Here is a 17,211-nt window from a genome sequence, read left to right as displayed (position 1 = left end):
GTAAATAAAGTATTCTCTGCATTCAAATTTATATAACTTTCATTGAAGCCATGGTGTTCATGTTTGTTTACAGTTAAGTCTAAGGATGTGATGTAAAACATCTTAAAACATGCTTCTGTATTTTACCTCTCAGCGAATAGTATCACTGGTAGAACTTTTAACTTCTTTAAAACATTGTTTCTGGAATGGAATGGGTAAGTCTGCAGTTTGTTCTTAAGAGCACAAGTAGCTTATCTGACTTGGGTGGTTGCTGCTGCAATGTGTTTTAAAAGCACACTAGCTACCCTAAGGATCATAGAATGGTTTGGGTTGGAAGGAACCTCCAAAGGTCTAGTCCAAACCCCCTGCAGTGAGTAGGGACATCGTCCACTGGATCAGGTTGCTCCGAGCCTTGTCAAGCCTGACCTTGAATATCTTCAGGGTCTCAGCTACCTCTCTGGGCAATCTGTTCCAGTTTTCCAACACCCTCATGGTAAAGAAACGTGTTCTTAACATCCAATCTAAATCTACTCTGCTCTAATTTCAAATCATTGCTCCTTGTCTTATCACTACAGGCCTTTAGAAACAGTCCCTCTCCAGCCTTCTTGTAGGCCCCTTTCAGGTATAGGAAGGCTGCAATTAGGTTTCATCAGAGCCTGTCTAAGAAGTAGTTGACTGAGATTAGGACTATACTTAAGTTTTACAACACAAATGTTAAGCTTTACTGTTCCACATGAAGTTTGTGGTTATGTTCTATTGCTAGCCACAGAATAGGATGCATAAAAAGTCAATCCTGACAAAATGATTGCCAAGAGACTTCTTTAACGAGTTCAGGTTCTCTAATGAGAACTTTTGATTGATAATGAGAAGCTTTTTCATTTACAGAACTAATTTCTCCAATTATTTAGAAAACTGAAACATTGAAAAGAAAGTAAGTCCTCTTTATTTTGAAAACTGGGTAGTCGTCTTCCGTTCTTGCGTTCTGTTATGAGACTACTGAATTATCTCTGTGTTTTCAAAATGGCTAAAGTTTTTGTTGCACATTGAATGCTCTAAAGTTAGGCATACTTGTCAGTTCACAAGTCAGCATTCTGACTCAATTTTAACAAGTTTCAGCAGAGGTTCTTAGCTAGATCAATTGTTCAAGCTGGAGCCCTGTAACAGACTGTTTCCCTCCAACACAGAAGTGAAGGAAAAGTAACAGAAAATGCTCTGGGCTGAGATAAGAGTCAAGATACAAAGTTTTACTGAGAAACTGAGATAACGGAATGCACAGTTAGCCTATTTGCAGAAAAAGCACAGCAAAATTCAGAAAGCAGCATCAAATAGAAGCCAGTGAACTGAACCCTAAGCTACCCTCCCATGCTGCCCCATCCTGCTGCCATCCCAGCAGAATGAGACCAACACCCAAACCTAGAAACTAAAAGCTGTAACATGAGAGGCTTCCCGTTCCAGCTGCTGGCTGAACTTCAAGCCCTATAACACTTTGCTTCAGCCAGCACTTTCATTTTGAAGCTGGCATAAGGTGGGGTGCTTTCCAGTAACAGCAGCAGATTTCAACTCAGCCCATGACAAGTCCTTAAAATTTTGCTTATGGCAGTGACTTAGTAAGGGTGGCATGTGGGGAAATGTATGATCAGCTGATGAACAACCCTATAGAATAAAAAATGTCTTGAAGAAAAAACAAGTTTGTAGTCATTGATGCATGGCATAAACTTCCTCAAACAGAATTCACATGTGCTTGGGAGATGTGTTCTGCTCCTACCATCACTGTCCTGCTTCCCCCTGTTACTGCAGTGCTGTGTGTTGGCAGGGTGAAACTCTGGATTTTAGGACAACATCTTAAACTAGTTGGTGATGTCCAAGATTTTGAAAGAAAATTTTAGCTCCTGTAGTCTTTATTTTAGTTTGTTTGAGCATCTGTCAAAGCACCCCACCCTTTTCACAGCTGGAAAATGAGCTGTAGTATATTTGGAACTATTGCCCTGGGTGCCATTTTGCTGTGGAGGCTGGGGCAGGGGAATACCTCACTCATGACTCATAACTGAACTTCTTTGAAAACAGCTGGCAAAATGTCACTTCTGCATATTTAAAGCTTCTAAATATATCTCTTCCCTAAACCCTGATAGCTCTTTGGTATTGTGGGGGTTTATTATTTGCAAATTACTATTTACAAAATCAAGGCTGTCTCCCTGTCATGCCTTTTCATTTTATAAGAGTAAAGTTAGCCTGCTTCCCTCCTTAAAGTTCAAATTTTCTTAAAGCTGCTCTCCCTAACTGTCTACAGCCTGCTTGTGCTGTTTGGGGAAATAGGACTTTAAGATATCTTCACCACAAAAGGAAAACATTAGAGAATGCATAGCTGTGTGACCTGATGGCTTGGCTCTTGGTTTGGTGTTTTTTGTTTGTTTGTTTTTCTCTTCTCCTCTGATGAGACCAAGACCACTGGGCTGATTGCTTTGTCCTCTTGAGTTGCAATTTTCCTGACTACTGCTTTGAGGTGAGTAAGCAGTTAAGTTGAGATTTACCAGAACTGGAAAATGAGTCCCTGCGACAGAAGGCCCTTTTCACAAAACGGTAGTGCCAGTAAATCCTTCTCCTTGTTCTCCTTCCTTCACCATCAAGTCAGTCACCAAACCTATAAAAAAAAAAAATGGGTAAATTAAGCTGATTCAGCAACAGTACTTCTGAATAACCCTTTATTCTGCTATAGATGAGGTTTATGGTTCTCAGCTTAAAAAAGAATAACAGCATGAATAATTTCAGATTTGCTTCTAATCACTTCAGCACTTCAGTGTCATTTAGTACAAAGTTTCAGTCTAGGGGACAAGATGCAGAATGCAAAAAGGTAACACAAGAACTAGAGGAGATGATTTTTGATAAAGAACAATTTATACTTTTAAAATTCTTTGCAGTATGAATACTGCAAAAATACTATTAAATAAATAAACAAATTCCTTTAGACTTTTCAGTCTAGTTCTGTGTAGACAAGGAGCTGATGAGCTTCAAACAAAACTGTTTCAGGGGGAATTTTACAGATTTCTTTCCTGTTCTCTATCATGTTCTTAGGTCACTTTTTGAGTATGCTGGTTGTAATAAAGCTGTTCTGCAGATTTTAAACTTGAAAATTTTTAGTAAATGGCCACTTTATGTGCAGACAGTTCATATTTTTTCATTGAAAATGGCAGTCTCTGAAATGGGCAGATGGCTTTCAGGTTATATGGAGTAGCTCCCATACTATACTAACCTTAAGTTTCTAATGCTACATCTAAAATGCAAGTACCAGCCTGTTGGGTTGCAGTCTCCTCTTGGGGAGCAAACAATTTGCAGTAGGACACCTTCAGCTGCAGAACCATTGCCTATCGAATACCTCAAGGCTTTATGCCATATGGATACATGGCAGAAAACCACTGATGGGAGTGGGCTTAGCCTTGCATTTGGGAAAAGGGGAGAGTTGAGGGCATTTTTTCTTATATACCATAAGGGATACTCAGCTGTTTAAAATAATAATTAATCTTCAGCTGTTTAAAAATTACGCATTCTAGCATACTAGTATGGTCATCAGGGTTGTCAAATTCAGCTGCAATACTGAGCCCAAAAATAGAGCTGAAGAAGCTTCAGCAGAAGCAACATATTGAAGTCTTCTCTGAGCTCTTTGTCACAGTACTTGGAGTATTCCATTTGCTAGCAAATCCTGTGTATTTACTTCACATAACAATACAGGGCTAGAATAACAAACAAAAGCTGGTGCAATACTTATGATGGAACACCAGAACCAAGAGCAGGGACAGAGCTGTGCCTCCAGCAGGCTGACTTCAGTGGAGCACCCCAAATTGTGCAGTAGCAATAAACCTCACCACCCTTCAAATGAAACAAACACGCTCCTTCACTGGTTTGGCCTTCTAAACTGCTTTTGCATTCCTCTACTTCCCCCTTACCCTCTGAGGAGAAAAGCAAAACGCTCCACAATTGCATTTATGATCATGGAGAACATTCATTTGTGAGGTCAGCGGAACCCTGCTGCCAATTCTGAATGTGAGGGACCTGGGCTTTTGTGTTGTATTGCTTCACAGCACAAAGCTAGTGCTAAAAAGCCACCAAGGTGTCACTTTATGAAAACCTTGATAGAGCCCTGGCCTGTATCCAACTTATTCCAGTGGCTGGCATTTACTCTACTGCTTCAAGGAGCTCTAGTCACACATTTGTTTCAACATCAGTGGTGAGGAGTGGTAACTGTCATACAGCTGTAGTGTGTACACTGTAATCTTCCCTAATGAGGTGGCTTTCTCAACCTAATTGGTATTGCTTTTTGGTCACTATGGTGGGTGTCTTTGGAGAAGATGTAATGAGGGAGAAAACTAGGTCACTCATCACTAATCTGCTTCCACCAATCTTCCACTCTCCGCCTGGCTGACTGGAGATGTTACCATAGCTCAGGATCTAACTCCAGAATTGCTTCTCTGCCACCATATTTTGCCTTTAGCTCTGGTCCTGCCATTCCAGCAGAGGCTGGAATGAAGAAGGTGCTCTGATTTTGGAAAACTGGCAGATGTAGCATGTAAACAGAAGGAAATTAATAGATGTACATCTGGAGTGGGACTTCCATTATATCACAGCCAGCTAATTACAGTTATTTGCATTAAACAGACTTGTTATACGTCCTAACTGTTGTTTTGATTTGCATTCCCTCTTTACAGGAGAGATACTGTATTTGAAAGACAGTGATGATTAAAAGGACGATGAAGACTTCTTGCAGTTTGTGTGAACAGCAGCATTTCTATGTTTCAACATAACGCTTGTAGTATTTTTAAGCTGTCAGGTCCAATGCTGCTGTCCAGTTTTCATTCCTTTTCTATCACATGATCTTACAGTTCCTGTACCTTTGCTGCTGTTTTGCTTTTCCTGCACTTCCTTATAAATAAAAATAAACAAATAAATAAAGTAGCCTAAATAAGTTAGGCTTTAATTGGCAAACTAGCCTTTATAACTCATGCATCGTTGATACTTATTTCCCGGAGAAGGCCTGAACAAGAAATACAACTCTAAATTACAGCAGTAGCTAGAAAAAAAAAGTTCCCTTATATTTTATCTTTTATAGGCTTGTCTTGTGTTTCTGTGACTCCTTGTAAAGCAGTCTCTCCTCAAGACAGTTTTCTCCAATACTAACATATGTGTTCATAATCTAGCAATGCTGCATTAAGACATTGGTAAAGGTTCAAAAGGGGAACAACTACAAAACAGCCTTAGATTTTACCAAACATCTTAAAAGAACTGACAATTGCTTCTATCTCCATTAAGTCCTGTCTCCCTCAGATCACAGCATAGCAGAGTCACACAGTTTTTGGCTTTGGAGTTACTCAGCCAGTTTTGAGATATGCAAAAGAAAATAAAAAGGGAATTTCCTTCAGAAGAGATGCCAACCTCTTGTAATGTAATCTTATAATATGGTATCAATGTTAAAAAAAAAAAAGAAAAGAAAAAAAGGGTAAGGAAGGCACTGGGGACTTGTAAGTGGTAAATGTTATGGACTACACCTACCTGCTCAGTCCTGCAGTCTGGGATGCTGCCAGCTACTTAGGCTCACCCCAACCCCCGGCAGAAGCTAGGGCACACCCATGGTGATACCTTACCAATTTTAGCAGAAACTCCCATACCTTGGGAATTATGGGACTTACCCTACTCATTTGTCTCTCAAGCCAGTTCCTGCAGATGAATATTGTTTATGTACAGACTTGTCTTGTCTTACCAGAAGTCATGCATGCGGCCTGCTGGTACACAGCATGCACTGCTTTTATCTGGCCCACACTACTCCATCTGTCCAGTTCACAGTGGCACATGGCAGAGTTACAAAGAGCACCTGCCTCATGGATCAGTGTGCCACACACTTCCACCTCACTGTGTGGCTCTCAAAGAGGCAGTGCCTGAACCGCCTGCTCTGCTTCCTAAGCACATATAAAGCTAAGGTTAAGCAAGTACATTGCCATCTTTTATATCAGAAGACGGTATTTGACTAAATTTAAATAAGTGAAGTATGTCTGAACTTGACTATGAAGTTCCATAATAGTCCTGTGAATGATGCATTAGTAATATAAAAGTGAATGTAACACACTTTTTGCTTACCTGTGATGAGCATACTCTTACCCAGGCACCCGAAGCTGTAGTTTCTTTTAAAAGTTGATCTGGGCAAAGGTAGGGAAGTGTATTAGTGGAGACTCTGGGATAATATTGTTTTCTGTCATTAACAACAGAGAATGCAAAGCAGGGAAAACTTCGTCTTTAAAAAGTCCTTCTGGTATCGTAATCTCGTGTGACAAGAGGAAAGTAAATAATCTCTTAATCTTCTTAATAAAGCACCCCCTCAGAAAAATGAGAACAGACACAGGCCCGAGACGACTCCTGCAAGCCTGCCGCTTGCCACAGCCCCCACGGCCGCAGCCTTCACCTGCCCGCTGCCCCTCTCAGGCCGCCTGCAGCAGCCGCGCCCGCTCGCCGCCGGGGGGAGCGATGGCGCCCACTGCAGGAAGCGCCTTTGTCCCGCTGGGGCCTAGGCAGGCCGACGCCTTACCTTGCTCTGCCCTGCCCTGCGTTGCCGCTGTCTTTCTCTTCTCTGCCGCCGCTGCCGTCCTTTTGCTTTCGCTTTCCGACTGCTGACAGCCATGGAAAACCACGCCGTCTACAATCAGACCACCGAGCCGCAGGCCAAGCCGTCCCGCCGCCCCTTCGGCTGCACCCTGCGGCACCTGAGGGGATGGCGGCTGCCGACCAAAGCGCTCCAAGCGGTGAGTCCCGTCCTGTCCTCTTCTGCTCTCTCCTCTGCCCGGCGGAGAGGGGGACCAGGGCGAAACGCCCGCCGGCACTGGGGTGCTGACCGACCGATAGACTGACTGCCTGACAGACTGACAGCCGGCCTGCCCGCCTCCACAGGTAGCGGCTGTGGACGTGCCGGGCCTTGCGCGGAGCGAGCACCTGGGGAAGGGAGAGGAAGGAAGAGGGAGAGGCCGAAAGCCTCACCGAGGTGGCCAGAAGCAGGGGGCCTGAGATCAGCTGGGCGGTGGCGGCGGGGTAGGGGTGAGCAGCGCGCCGCACCCCCGGCTGGGCCTGCGCCCGCCCGTGTCATCGGGGAGCTCTACAGCTGTCCCTGCTTGCCGAAAGTGCGGCTTTGGTGTAGAAATGCGCGTGTTCTGATGATCTCCGGCTGTAGGGCAAGCTCAGCCAGTTAACCTCTCCAGCGGCGAGGCGCAGGTTTGAGGAGGTAGCTGGGTGCAGGCGTGCGGCGAGTTGCTGCTGTCCCTCAGAAAGGGCTCGCTCAGGCAAGGAGCCTGGCTCAGACGTAGTAGAGGCAGCCTGCACCTTTGCTCCTGGTCACTAAAGCCGTGCAGACTTGTTACTCGGCTGGAAGGCAGGCCTTGTCTTACAAAGCCTTCGTCTCTGCCGTTCAGATTGTTTTATGGCGTGGCAGTAACAGGCTTGTTCTTTTTCCATATTCTAGCTGCACAAGCATGTGCTGACATCTGATGGTTGCGTGACTTGTGTGACCAAGGTTTCGTGCTGCAGCAGGTGTCGTTCAGCAGGCTGCTGTCATGCTTTAAAATCAGAGGGAAACTTCACAAGAAACTTAAGATTTTCTTTTGAGGGCCACTTCTGATGAAAATAGGAGGTAGAAGCCTTTGGTTGAACCTCAGGGTAGGGCAGTAGAACTAAAAAGGACTTGCTGGGTCATCAGATCTGAACATCCCTCTCCTGCCACCCCTGCAGCTCGTTTGTAAGTTCATCGAGCTGCACTGACTTTGCTAAAACAGGGATTCTCTTTTCTCATGATCCATGGTAGAAAGTTCCACCAGAAATGTGCAGTGTTGATGGTGGCCTTTTGTAAGAGGCGTTGTAATGCATCACCTTGTGCAGGGAACAAAAGGCATTTATTTTGCTTGCATTTTTACTACATGTAACATTATTCCTGGAAGCATTCAGAAGTTGGGGACATGATTCAGACTCATGCTTCTTCTGTGGTTGGTGATGAAGTCTTCCAAAACTCACCTATGCTACTGCTGTTAAGGACATGAGGAGCATCATTCTAAGTATTGGCGGGGAGGTAGTGAAACTGACAGTGGGAAAGGGCATCTGACTGTGTCACAGTACATTCTCCAGCCAATAAAGTGGCTTTTTAGCCAGATGTGTCATGCTGACAGGAATGGTAGGTGATTTCCAACCCTCTGTCATTACTTCACCATTGCAAAGAAGACATTTGGGCTTTAAACCTTGTCCTGGCACACAATCAAAACCCTCAACACCAAATGTAATATTCTTGAGTGCTGTAATGGTAACATTGCCAAAAAAAATGTTTTCTAGGGGTGTTTAAAAATGTTACCCCCAAGGATGCTATCAATATATCAGAACATAAACTTTTACTTTGTCTACTGGAGATTAATAAAGTAAGATCTGCTGACTATTGCTCTCAGACAAGCAGATCATTTGTATAAGTGGGTTTACTGACTAAAATGAACTGTTACATTTGCATGTTTACTGGTGTGCCAAAGTTTTAAGCTATTTACCTGAACAGAGGCATCATTTTAAAAGATTTCTAGGTGGGAAAATGGAAAATTATGATTATTCTAAACAGGATAGATAGCTGCTTGATATAATCCTATAGAATTAGCAGTTTATGGCTCATACCTGTCCTTCAATGACAGCAAAAATGAAAAGGAAAGAGAATTATAGTAATTCACTTTCCTGATGTCCAACATTTCTTCCCACCTCCTTTTTTTGGGGGGGAGGGGGGAAGGGAGTGTCTGCCTTTACCCATAATGCATAGATCTTGGAGTTAATAGTCAAAATACTTTAAACAAGCCCCACAAATTACTGAAGGCACATAATGTGCCAAAACTGAGGTAGAAATGAATTCTCATCTCAAGAAGAAATACTTGTCATCAACTATTGTTTGACTGTAACTAATATGCCCTAACTGAAAAACAGAACTGTAATTCAGTTTCAATCATCTGCTCTTTTCCTGAGCTGTTCACTCCCTGTAGTAGCCCTAATTGTGGACACTTACAGAATTGATATGTGTGCCCATCAGAATTAGAAGGCATTGCACTGGGAATACCACTGCTGAGCACGGGTCTGTTGGAAAGTTCATTAATCTGCTTTATTTTCATAGCATTGTTTGGTAGCCTTTTACTTATTAATTCTACTTTAGAAACTTGATGTGTGACAATAATGTCAGTATCAATGAATAACTTCTTGCTGGTGAGGGACAGAGGAAGATGTTTAATTTCTGGTGTACATATGGACACGTAAGACTAATAATTAAAAAAAAAAAGGAAAAAGAAAGAAAAGGAAAATATTAAAACCTGCATCTCCAGTGATGCTTTATCCTTTACTGCAAGCAGTGCACGCATATGGCAAGGTGCAGATTTTCCTGCAGGAACCAGCAGTGTCCCCAGGCACCTCTCTGCAGCCCATGCATGCTCTCAGCTGCACATTGACCTGCTGATGGGTTACTTCTGCCTGCCCACCAGGGCTGGTACTGCATCTGCAGCAGTGCAGGGCTCTGGGTCAGAGGGAAGATAGGTGATCATAGAATCATAAAATCATAGAATCAAGAAGGCTGGAAGAGACCTCAAAGATCATCGAGTCCAACCTGTCACCCTAAACCTCATGACTATCTAAACCATGGCACCAAGTGCCATGTCCAATCCCCTCTTGAACACCTCCAGGGATGGTGACTCCACCACCTCCCTGGGCAGCACATTCCAATGGCCAACCACTCTCTCTGTGAAGAACTTTCTCCTCACCTCCAGCCTAAACCTCCCCTGGCGCAGCTTGAGACTGTGTCCTCTTGTTCTGCTGCTGGTTGCCTGGGAGAAGAGATGGCTACCTTCTTTTCTCTTCAGGTGTTACCCTGTGCTTCAGGGTGAAAGAAACTGCCTGGAAGGCTTAGCTCTCAAGAAAATGAGGAACTACCGAGCTGCTCATCTTCACTCATTATTGAGGGCTCAGACAAAAGCAGTAGGAATATTTTGGGCATTGGCTTCTAGAGTTCTCCAAGGGATTGGTATGGAGAAGGCAGATTTAAAAACAAAGATTTGGCTGCTTTGTGTAAGCCTACAGAAGTCTGCACTCATCTCAGGACTCAAACTGACAAAGTTGGGTCTCCAGTTGAACAATTCTCGGGAAACTGAATAGAATGTGTAATCTCCTGGCTTGTTTAAAACAGCCCATGTATTTATACTGTATCTAATAGCAGGATGTTACTAAAATGCAGATGAATAGAGACAATAATCTTCCAGTCAATACTAAAAACATTTTTTGGTGATGTTACATAGCTGTAACTTTATAAACTGAAGTTGGGAACTACTGTTTTAGTGCTATTTAGAACTATTCTATTTTTGTAGTAGGACAATGGAGCAATCCTGTTTGTTTCTCATAGTGATATCAAGAAGTAAGTTTAAGAAGTAAGTTTGAGAAGCCCAAGCAGAACTTTCTGTCAGCTTATAAATGTGCTGTTGCAACACAACTTTAGTTGAAGTTCTTAAAGCCAAAGTTTTGATAATGATGCACCCTATTTTGTTATTCAGCTTATTAATAAAAAAATCAAATACTGATTTGGATAAGACTTCCCTTGGTAAATCTCATTCATTTAACACTGAAACCTTTAGAGGTATTCTTTGGGAGTTTTTTTTTCCCTACTTGTTTGTACACTTGGTGAAGAGGGGATTTTCAGTTATTTAGATAATATCATGGGGGGGGTTGGGTAGGTTTATTTCCTCTTAGTTCTGTTTCATCCCATGTGAAGGTGATGTCATTCAGTGCTGATAAAAAGAGCTAGAACTATATATGAAAATGTATCTCACACTTTAGCTGACCTTGTGAGAGATGGGAAATTGAAGTCATGGGACGCAGCTGCAAGCAAATCATTTGAAATGCAAAAAACCCCCACCAAAACTTAAAAATTGGAAATTCAGGGTTCGAAACATTGCTCAGCCAGCCATTGTAGTCACTGCTTCAGGTAAGAGGGCTGCTGAGAAGTTTGCCTGCTGCAAGAGAGAAGAAAAGTATGTGGAGACCTGGTAGTGATATTGCCCTTTCCCAGCTCAGGTTCTTTCACTTCCTGAGATCCTGTTTATATGATTACAGTGTTTTTAAAACACGATGCTTCGAAATGCCCTTATGAAGTCTTAATTAGCAAGGGGAATTTACAAGTGATTTTCCAGGTGATAAATTGTTGTTCTTAGTTTTATTGTCAGAAAACTGAAACAAAAGGGTGGTGGTTTATTTTCGAAGCAAAATTGTGAATTATAGAACTTTATTTAAAATTTTTATTTTAATGAACTGTCAACCTCATTATTGGCCATACAGTCTTATTAAAAATGTGATCGCTGTCCTTATCAGGCTCAATTTTATGGCAGCATCTGATTCCTACTAATGGTTTTGTCCTAACTTGGTGAACTCCTTACTAGAAGGATCTATGTCAACTTTATGGGATGGAAGAAACTATAAAGAAGTGGTCAAAATGAGAGGGCATTTAAATAAAGCAATATTCTTCTATGATAAAATAGTAGAAAATGCAGCAGCAGGTATATGGTGACCGTACAGGAATTAACTCATGAACTTTTCTTGGCACCTACAGTGGCAGGAAGGTGAGCATAAGCTTTTTCATGGATTAAAGACTGTCCAACGTAACTTAGACATAGTTTAGAGCTGTGGTTCCTACAAGTAGAGCCGAGCCTCTGTGTTACTGGGTAACAAGCATGTGAGCTATTAACTACAGGCACTTTGTCTGAAGTTTTACCAAGGGAGGTAACATCAGCTGTAAACTTTCAGGGAGGTAGCTGATTGTGTCAGTGCTATCCAGTTTCCCCCTCTTATTTGGCAGTGTGTGCTCAGCTTACCTGAGTGCAATTTATTGACTAACTTGAACAGCAAGTGTTACTTGTCACTGTATAATTATCTCTGTCTGTAAGAGCAGTGCAGAATTTTACTGGGTGCTTTGCAGACTTACAGCTGTCTTTAGTGATGTTCATGTAAGATACTAGAGACTTGATCCAACTCAAGTGTATTATTCATTTGCAGATTCTGTCTCTTCTGGCTGTTATTTGTGAAGAAATTGTGGAGGATTGTATCCGGTGTGGTGGACTTTACTTCTTTGAATTTGTAAGCTGCAGTGCCTTTCTTTTGAGCCTCCTGATCCTCTGTGTGTATTGCACCGACGTATATGGAACACTTGGGGAAGATAAAGTACAAAGAGTGGTAAGGAATACTTTTTTGAAAACAATTTCTTCTAAGTGCTTGAAGACTACTGTAGAGTTAAAAGGCTATACAGAATGGATCTCTTTTTCTTCTCTATTTAAAGGGTAGATAAAGTAGCTTATAGTTAAAAAATGAGTCAGCTTTGAGAATCCCTTTTATATTGGCTTTTCCAAAATCGTCATGTTGGTTACTTGCAGGATTTTAGGACTTGTGGGAGTCTTTCACACAGATTAATGCTACTGCATGAGGTGCACATATATGCATGTATCCAGGACAGGGTGTACTGTCAGCATAAGGCTTGTAACTTGCCTGTTTACCCTTTCTGTTTTCCTACTGGGTGTAGCCTATCTTCTTTTTGGTAATAATCGTACTTGTCTATGCTTTTTGTATTTCAGAAGATCTGTGAATGGCACAAAGTTGCTCTGAAAAGTCAGTAAAAATATTATACTGGTTTATGAGTGTCCTATCCTATTTGTCTTCAGAGCAAACAGTAAACGTTTTTGCATGAAGATAAAGATAAGAGAGTGTAGTAAGAGGTTTGAATGAGTACATTTACTGACAGGTTTCTGATTTCCCAAATGGGGTTGATGGTGGGCCTGAGCTTGAATTTGATTGTGAAAAAAAATTAAATTAATTAAATACTCAAAGAAGATGAAACCAGGGGAGTATGTAATGCAAACTCCTTTAAATAGCTGATAATGTTGAATATTGTTTGGAATGTAGCTGTAAAATACATTTTTCTGAAGCTTCCATTAGCGTTGAAGTTTCAATGTGGATTCACTGGCAGACTGACTTGGCTGCTGTTATGATTGCTCTTTCTCGGGCAGTGTATCTACAATTCTGTAACTGTCATTGTTTTTATTTGCAGAATTTTTGGTCCATGCCAGTCATAGGTGTCTGTTTTCTGTCAGCATCAATAGCGCTTGCTGTGACCAGCTCCGGGTCTGCTGTGGAAAAAGCAGCATGTGTAAGTCTTAAAATTGCATGATTTACTTTGTATTTGTCTGGTATGTTCATTTCTCTGTCCTCTAAGCTTCATTCAGTCTGCAGGGAAGAAACTGAGAAGGGAACAGAACTCCATGCATTGCAGTGTTGAGGAGGAATTTGCTATTTCAGACCTTCCAGAAATTTAATATAGATAATCCAAAGAGCAAGCTTTCTTCAGGAAAGCTGGAGAGCTCTGCAGGCACTTACAGCTCCACAGCATTTGTGGCTTGCTTCTGAGTTGCTCAGAGTTCCCTGCCTTGGCTCTGTATTTCCCTTTCAACTGTCACTGTTTCGATGTTGCTACCCCTTGCAGCTGCCTCAGTTCTCTGATACCTCATCTCCAAAATGCTTACTTTTTTCCCTCAATTGTCCTTTCATAATGCCACCCCCTCACAAAGTCAGGAGGAAACCACATCTTTTGCCAGGCATCATAAAGCATATGTGGAGAATGCAGACTTGCAAAGGCTGCAGTAAGAGTAGCAGGTTCCTCAGTGCCAGAAATAGAAAAGCAACAGGACATACATCCTCTGGGAATAACAGAAAAGACTCAGGGCAAGGCACTGAAGAGGCTTTGGGATGCTGTGGGTGTCATAATTACTCATTCATTTGGCACTTCTTTTGAAGAACTTTGGAATTCTGAATATGTGAGTATAAAAGATCAAATTTGATTTGATCTCAAATGGGAAAAAATGACTAAGAAAAGAAAGCAAAATAATTCCACAGGCAGCATGAGCTAGTAGAGAGACACACTTTTATGTATATTCTACCTAGTGGTTTGAGTATAAATGACTTCATTTTTTTTTCTGGAGCTCTCCAAACCAAAAACTATCGTGATTTTTGACTTACTACTGTCAAGTATCTTTGGGACAAACCACCTGTGTAAAATTTAGGTAGAAGTTAGAATAGTGCATGTCTGTCTTTCCTGCTGGAATCAACCTTCTCCTTAGTCCTATCTTGCCATTAACAAAATGTCATTTTGTCCCTACTCACTGACCCAGTGAGGACTTGCTTAGGCTCCCCAGGCCTTGCCTTACTTCACCTTCCATGTATTATTCTTCTTTACTTACTGCCTATCTCCTGGATAAATGCTCTGCCATGCCACCAGTGCCATACTTTAATAAGCATTTTTTTTCAATGAAATTATCATACTTTTACTATTAAGAGCTATTTAGGACATATTACAAGGTTCCCACTTGAGCAAGAGAATGAGGACTGTAAAAACTTCTGCATACAACGTGCTAGAATCAGGATTTCTGATCTGTTTCTAATGTAAATGGAAGTACCGATTTAAGGAGGACTGTGATCTTAATGCAGAAGTGTTATTAATGTATGTAAATATTCCAGCAAACAATGTTGGAATACTGTTAATGTTTGTACATTTTTAAAATCATACATTCTTTTCACTTTCACAGGCATTTGGATTTCTTGCAAGTACTGCGTTTTTAGCTGAAATTATTATAGAGTATTTTCACAGTCAGAAACAAAACATTGAGGGACACCCTGAAAATCCAGGCAACACTCAGCGTGCCACAGAAAATCAGCCACTGAATACACAAAGCTAATACACAAAGCTAATTTTCTGGAATTAATTTTTTTCTTTTTTTTTAATGCGGAAAACTAAAATGAACTTTGAGTGCACTGTAGGTAACAACTTCTTTCTCTTCATACTCATCAATTTTGTATGCACTGCTTATCACAAATGAGTAATGGCATCCTGAGCATCATGTTGTAAGGTCCTGCTCAATAACTGGTCCTGCCACCTGTCCAGGTAACATGCACTAAAAAAACCCTTGTGGTTACTTAGAATAACTTTAAGGACAAGAGTATGTTGAATTTGTTTTGACAGAGGTGACTAATAAAGGTTCATATGTGATGCATGAGTTCTGAACTGTACCCTAAAGATATTTTCTCTATAGGTGGACCAAATATTTCTGATACCAGTTGTGAATTAGTACATCAGAATTAATTTTTTTACTTACTGGTTAAACTGTGAATATAAAAGGGATGCCTAATGGGGACTTTACAGAAATGCCTTAGAAATGCTTAGAAAAGGGTGGGGATTTTTTACTATTGATATATCTCAGTTCTATCTGTGGAGAACAGTTCAATGGAATAGTGAGTGCAGGTGTTTTATGGGGAGGGTGATGTAAATGGTGTATTAAAGAGAAAGTTTTGTACTCTACAATTGTCCAGGTTTGGACTTCTATGCCAGAATCTTCTTTCAGACCGTTTTGAAATCTATAAAAGTTGCAGGATGATACTCAAAAAGCCATCTGTGAGAGGAAAAAGATGAAAACAAATATCTTCATGAAGTAATTTCAAAAGCAGCAATCTGAACATCAATGGCAAAAACTTTACAACACGTTGGTAACTGTCCTGGTGAATAATACTTGCAAGGTTAATACCATATGCAGCTTGTTTATGCACAGGTCATGGTAACCTTTTCCAGAATGGTTATGGGCCTCACCATTTTCTTTGTTTATAAATATGGCACTTGCCTGAGACTTCTTGCTGCTGACTAGCTCAGTTGGTAAACAAGTAAATAAGGACTTGTACCTATGATTTGTCTTAAAAATGGCAGGCTGTAGGACTGCAAGAAACACTCCTGATTCAACACATATCAGTGACAGGCAGATCAGATCGGATGTTGGTGGCTGTAAAAGAAATTGAGTGGTGCAAAGGCATTTTTCAGATGTCTGAGGTAGAAGCAAGACCTCATTTAAGAGGAAAGCCTTCAAAAGTAGAGCAAATTGCTATAAGCAAGGAGGTGTTCCAAAATACCAAAGCAAATGAGAAAAAGCTGATTATGCAAAAACCTTGTTTGGGTGCTCATGACTCTTGCTGTGTCTTCCAAGTACCCTAGTACCCTAGTATGACAGATCTATGGCCCTGTAACCTGTTGTGGCCCTCCAGGAACTGTCTGAGCAAACCATATTTGGGAAAGGATAAGGAAGCTGTTGTAAGACAAAGGACTGTAAAGGGTCAGAGTTTTTTCCCAGTGCTGCCACTTTCTGATGAATGTGATGTTATTGCTCTGAGAATGGAGCCTAGCACTACACTTTGCTTGGAGAATATAAAATCCTAACAAGTCCTGTAAGATACCAAGTTTAAGCTGTAGCTTGGTTTCAGAGCAATGCATAAAAGACATACCTCTCCTTCACAGAATTTTCTGCTTTGTGAAGAAGAGATGCTCTTTGGACTTGTCTTTTTTTTTTTTCCCTTGTATTCATAAGTGACCACTTGCACTAAAACCTAATCTCAGTCTGTGTGTACAAAGCTTGCTGTAGCTGTCTGAAAATTCAGTAAAGATATTTTGTTTACAGGCAGTGTTAGTGGTGATGTGAAACTTGACACATTCCTGCTATGATTTGCAGGGTCTTACTTTGGGAACTGTGTTTATGATTTTTGTTGGTTTTTTATTGCCAATGATTCTACTGAAATTGTTATTCCTACACTATATTTACAGCTTGTAGAGGTCAAGATTTAGAGACTAAAGACATCTTGATATGAAAACAATGTGCTGCTGCTATTTGTTAAGCAATGCAGCACCATAATTGGGCTTTTATCTTGAGGTAACTTTTCTAGTAATCTTTTTCAGCCTGAAAGTACATGAAAAGAAGTTTGGATTGTGGTTGCTTTTTCCAGGGGTCTGGAACACAAACCCTATGAGAAGAGGCTGAGGGAGCTGGGGTTGTTTAGCCTGGTGAAGAGGAGGCTCAGGGGTGACCTCATTGCTGTCTACAGCTACCTGAGGGGAGGTTGTAGCCAGGTGGGAGTTGGTCTCTTCTCCGAGACAACCAGCAGCAGAACAAGAGGACACAGTCTCAAGTTGTGCCAGGGGAGGTATAGCCTAGGTATTAGGAGGAAGTTCTTCACAGAGAGGGTGATTGCCCATTGGAATGTGCTGCCCAGGAAGGTGGTGGAATCACAATCACTGGAGATGTTCAAGAGGAGACTGGATGAGGCACTTAGTGCCATGGTCTAGTTGATTGCTTAGGG

At 41.4% G+C, this 17,211-nt stretch overlaps 1 protein-coding gene across 1 annotated transcript; it reads left to right on the top strand.

The window, feature by feature from the left end:
- Positions 1 to 6,566: 6,566 nt before the first annotated feature.
- Positions 6,567 to 16,395, top strand: CMTM6 (CKLF like MARVEL transmembrane domain containing 6). The gene is made up of 4 exons (XM_054384789.1): positions 6,567 to 6,758; positions 12,049 to 12,225; positions 13,094 to 13,192; positions 14,625 to 16,395. The coding sequence occupies exons 1-4, from the start codon at positions 6,636 to 6,638 to the stop codon at positions 14,772 to 14,774; spliced, it is 549 nt and encodes a 182-aa protein (XP_054240764.1). The 5' UTR covers positions 6,567 to 6,635; the 3' UTR covers positions 14,775 to 16,395.
- The last annotated feature ends 816 nt before the right edge of the window (positions 16,396 to 17,211 follow it).

This window comes from Indicator indicator, chromosome 11 (genome assembly GCF_027791375.1).
Source record: "Indicator indicator isolate 239-I01 chromosome 11, UM_Iind_1.1, whole genome shotgun sequence".
NCBI classification, from domain to species: domain Eukaryota; kingdom Metazoa; phylum Chordata; class Aves; order Piciformes; family Indicatoridae; genus Indicator; species Indicator indicator.
This window is presented reverse-complemented; position numbering and strand designations above follow the sequence as displayed.